The 5,000-nt window shown below is 42.6% G+C and overlaps 1 protein-coding gene across 1 annotated transcript in view; it reads right to left on the bottom strand.

Moving 5' to 3' along the window:
* Window positions 1-5,000, bottom strand: part of LOC122249024 (uncharacterized) — a 7,508-nt gene that overhangs the window by 1,099 nt on the left and 1,409 nt on the right. The window contains exons 2-4 of the mRNA XM_043009519.2: window positions 2,245-2,475; window positions 1,755-1,864; window positions 225-370 (exon numbers count right to left, since the gene is read on the bottom strand). Coding sequence (XP_042865453.1) covers window positions 225-370; window positions 1,755-1,864; window positions 2,245-2,475 — 487 coding nt within the window. The remainder of the gene's footprint in view (window positions 1-224; window positions 371-1,754; window positions 1,865-2,244; window positions 2,476-5,000) is intronic.

The raw sequence follows: 5,000 nt of genomic DNA, 5'->3' as shown, positions 1-5,000 counted from the left end.
ATCCTTTCAGAAAGTGACACCACCTGACTACCCAGTGTCATTCAAAACAACAAACAAAAACAACAACAAAAAGAACATAACTAACCTACACCCAATACCCTAACCAATCCATTACCCCCCCCCAAAAAAAAAAAAAAAAAAAAAAAAAAAAAAAAAAAAAAAAAACCCTCATTAATCAACAACAAATACCAAGAAAGCCAGGGGAAAAAAACACCATTTCTTACCCGCAGTATTAGTCATCTGGATAACACACTGGTCACACGTAACGCCGGCTGGAAGGTCGACCTTGAAACGCAGTTGTTCGGGACTGTCGTAGGGGGCCGAGATTTTTGCCTTCGTGGTGGACTGGCCTGTGACTTGTAGGGGGTACCTGCGATATGAGGATTCATGGTAATGATGGTATGAGGATTCATGGTAATAGTGGTATGATGATTCATGGTAATGATGGTATGGTGATTCATGGTAATGATGGTATGGTGATTCTTGGTAATGATGGTATGGTGATTCATGGTAATGATGGTATGGTGATTCATGGTAATAGTGGTATGATGATTCGTGGTAACGATGGTATGATGATTCATGGTAATGATGGTGTGATGATTCATGATAATAATGGTATGATGATTCATGGTAATGATGGTATGGTGATTCATGGTAATGATGGTATGGTGATTCATGGTAATAGTGGTATGACGATTCATGGTAATGATGGTATGGTGATTCATGGTAATGATGGTATGATGATTCATGATAATGATGGTATGATAATTCATGGTAATAATGATAATAAAAGTGGTGGTATCAATGGTGTTTTGGAAATCTATGGTGAATAAAATATGGATATCGTATTCAATGGAAATTAAAAGTGATGATAATGATGATAGTAATGATCCTGATGATGATAATATAGTCATCAATGGTAATAAAGAAATATGGTAATCTATGGTAAAACATATCACCATGATGATCTTAATTGCAGTCACAATGATAAAATAATGATATAGTAATCTTTGAATAATAAAAAGCACCAATAAAGCTTACAAAGAGATCATAATAATGATATTGCAATCAATGGTTATAAAAGAAAGATGGGTGTTAGTAAATCATGAGGAAGGACGAGAGAGAAAAAATGATAAGAAAAGAAGAAGAAAGGAAGAAGAGGAAGAGATAGACAAACTTTCAAAGAAGGACATAATGTAAAGTATTAACATAATAAGCAAAACCAAAGAAGGATATTAACTTCAAAAGCAATAGTCAGTACTAGTTAACAGTGCCATAAAACAATATCATCAAGTAAAAACTATAAAACAAGATAATGAAACAAGAATTCCTATCTAAACAACAGAAGATATAACCCAAATCATTCACATACGTCAAGGGGTTGGCAATCAGGGTACTTTGGGGTACATCTGGGGTCATTTTAGATTTTCTATAGGTAATGAGACCAATTTATTCATATTAAGAAAATATACCTATGTTATGACGTGTATTGTGTACAGTTTGTCTTGAATATGAACAAAACGTGTATTATTTCGTGCTTTATCAATCTACCCCTGTTATGATGTGTGTAATATCAGATTGCTCTTAACATTTAGTAACAGCAAAATCTAATGGTTGACCTCTGACTTGCAATAACACCATAACAACAGCAACTTAGACACAAAACCAACATATCAGAAGCATCATTCACATGCACCAAGAACAGCCACGGAAATGACAACCCAGACAGAAATCGGACATTGCCAAATACTCACTGGTCAAGGCAGCTCTGAGTCACAGGAGTGTTAATATCATTGTTTGGGCAGAGCTTCAGCTGCACGTATCCGCCGTGGCTTCGGGTGACGTTCACGTGTACCTCGATCGTCTGTGTAGGAAAGGAGGATATTAGAATGATGAACGTGTTCTGTGTTGTTGATTTTTAGCTGTGATATTTTTTTTTATTTGTTGTGTGTGTGTGTGTTTTTACTTATGCTATGTTTCCTACTCTAATTCTCAAACTTTCTCTCTCTCTCTCTTTCATGCTCCCTCCCCTCCTTCTCCCCCCCCCCCGCTCCCCCTCTCTCTCTATCTATCTATCTCTCTCTTTTCCATGCTCCCTCCCCTCCTTCTTTCTCTATCTCGCTCTCTCCCCTTCCCTCCATTCCACCTCCCTCTCCCACCCTCCCCTTCCCTCCCCCTCTCCCACTCCCTCCTTCTCCTTCTCCCCCCTCCCACTCCCCCTCCCGCCTTCCCTCCCCCTCTCACCTCTCCCTCAGTAAAGGTCCTGGTGATGATGCCAGTGGCCCAAACGCCTCCGGCCTCATGGGGGTGCGGCGGCGGGCTGTCGATGCTGTCACCGCAAGGGGGGCACTTACGACCGCCGTTCTCGTTGCAGATGAGGTAGTCGTCGTCGCGGTGTTCTGGAAGGGCGGAGAAGCCCATCCTCCACATGACGTTCCTGGCGGGGGGTTCCTCCATCGACATGTGGCAGCTCGCCTGTAGGAGGAAGAGACAAGAGGCAGGGGTTGAGGGAAGGATAGTAAGGGTGAAAGGATATGGTGCCTCGTCGCTGCGTGTTTGCGACGTGTTACTGGATGTGAAGTTTATTTTTTCCTAAGAACTAAATCGGAAGTTAATGTAGATAACTATGAAAAGAAAAGTGTATTTCATCGCTACAGAATTATTAAAGATTTTTATTGGCCATGTGATGTAACTTAACCAAGTAAAAGATTTACTGGTCATTGTGGAAGCCAAGCGACAGGTGTGACATAACTAGCAAATGTCAAGACATTTCCGAAGATTAGTTATAGACTGAACTTACTGTCATACTGTCAAGGATAAACAAATGACAATGATATGATAATTAAGAATAATGTCAATAATGATAACAAGGATAACAAAAGTATATAATAAGAACAAAATCATAAAAATAGTTCCAATAACAATAAATAACAATGAAAATGATAAAGCAGTAATGATCGCAGGGCAACAACAGCAACAATAACAAAAACAAACAACAGCAACAGCAATAAACCCCGCATTATAGACAGAGAGGCTGTCAGACACACCGAAGGGATTAAAAAGGTCTCGGCGAGGGAAGACAGTGAAAGGAGGAGTCCCATCTAGGAAGTGCTGAAGGCCAGGGTCGTAGCCGAGGTCGTCCATGGCTGCGCTCTGTCTGGAGGAGTCGTAGTAGAAGTAGTAGAAGGAGTAGTAGTAGTAGTAGTAGTATTAGGAAATCTGGTATATGTGGCTGTAAGATGACGCGTGTGGTTGGGTTGAGTCTGTATTATTAGTAGTAGCAATAGTACCTGTGATAGTAAAACCATTAATAGCAGCAGCATCAATAGTTGTATTAGTAGTAGCATCAATAGTTATAGTAGTAGTAGCATCAATAGTTGTAGTAGTAGTAGCATCAATAGTTGTAGTAGTAGTATCATCAGCTGTTGTATTAGCAGTAGCATCAATAGTTATAGTAGTAGTAGCATCAATAGTTGTAGTAGTAGTAGCATCAGCTGTTGTATTAGCAGTAGCATCAATAGTTATAGTAGTAGTAGCATCAATAGTTGTAGTAGTAGTAGCATCAATAGTTGTAGAAGCAACATTAATAGTTGTAGTAGTAACAGCAGTGATAGCAGTGGTAGAAGTAGCATTAATAGCAATAGCATTAGCAGAAGCAAGCTTGAGAGTGGCAAATGTGGTAGAAATATGGCTGTAAATTGAAAGTGGATGTGACAGCATAAGGGAGAACAATATAACAAGTAGTAAGACTCTGTGTGTGTCCTGGATGTTATACTGTAGCCTATTAATCATGTATTAGGAGGACAGTGTCAGACGTCGGAAACTAGAAATTATAGAGAGCGTTAGATATTACAACCTAGAAAATTTGTCTCTTGAAATTGTTCAGGGAATGGGATAATGTATTAGAGCTGAAATTATAAGTGAGATGTAGAACAGACAAGGCATGTGATGAGCAAGATTATGCAGCTCGTATGAATGCGAGAACTGACGGTGGGCGTGGCGGACTTAGAGCCGTGCTTGGGGTGACAGCCAACGAAAGATCAAGAGCAGAGCACAGGCATGACGAGCCAGGGCAGATAGCGGTCATAACGGGCGAGCGCAGCCGGCGGATGAAAGGGCGCGGGCAGACAGCCAGCAGAATGAAAGAGCGGCCACAGGGAGCCCAGGCAGACGACGGCGGGTGGCCCACGACAGGTGAGCCGGGCAGACGGCGGGTGAGAGCGGCGCGGCGGTGCCCACAAGGAAGGAGGGCGGCCGGGGTGCAACACGGCCAAGGCGACTCGAGCCCAAGCACTTTCCCCGCGGACGGCTGCCCTCCTTCCTGCTCCCTCCTCCTCCTTCTCCCCATTGCAAGGCTCTGTTGCCTGCCGCGCGCTTGCTGGCTTCTCCTGTTTGGCTCTCGCACTCTGCTCCTCATTGAGTTCATTTTTAGTTTGAGTGAAAATGAAGAGACGCTGAGACGAGGGACGCTGACGCCAAACCGTCGTCTAAGCAGACGTAAACACAAAAACGCAGAGAAGAGATCTACTGCCGTTGACGCAGACGCAGACGCAGAAGGGAGAGTCGTCGACGTCAAATCGATGACGCAGACAGACGCAGGCAGACGCCGAGAAGTGCAAGGCTGGCGGGCCGTCCGGTCCCTCAAAGAGAAACCCGAAGACCAAGGTATCGCGCGCTCAGGCCTTACATAACGAACCGCCGTGGTTTGTTGGCACCAAGGTCAAGGCTAACTCGGCATTTTGCTTCATCCTGTATATTTTTTCTTGGGATGTCGCGATCGCTGATAGATAATCTATGTGTTCACTCATAGGATCAGTCTGAGTGAAAGCTAGTGTAAAAGGGCGTCTGCGTACTACATTCACTATCGCTGATTGTCGAAATTCCACCCACAATAATCATGCAATTAAAAAGATAAAAAGTACGTTTGTAGTATTTTGTTTATCTATGGAAATAATATTTCAAGACTAGAAATTAAGCAGAAAAAAAAAAACAGGTGGAGT

Source organism: Penaeus japonicus, unplaced genomic scaffold, assembly GCF_977035675.1.
Source record: "Penaeus japonicus unplaced genomic scaffold, GWHDUDI00000001_assembly GWHDUDI00000003, whole genome shotgun sequence".
In the NCBI taxonomy this organism is placed as follows: domain Eukaryota; kingdom Metazoa; phylum Arthropoda; class Malacostraca; order Decapoda; family Penaeidae; genus Penaeus; species Penaeus japonicus.
The sequence above is the reverse complement of the archived record's forward strand: the minus strand, read 5'-3'. Positions and strand labels throughout refer to the sequence as shown.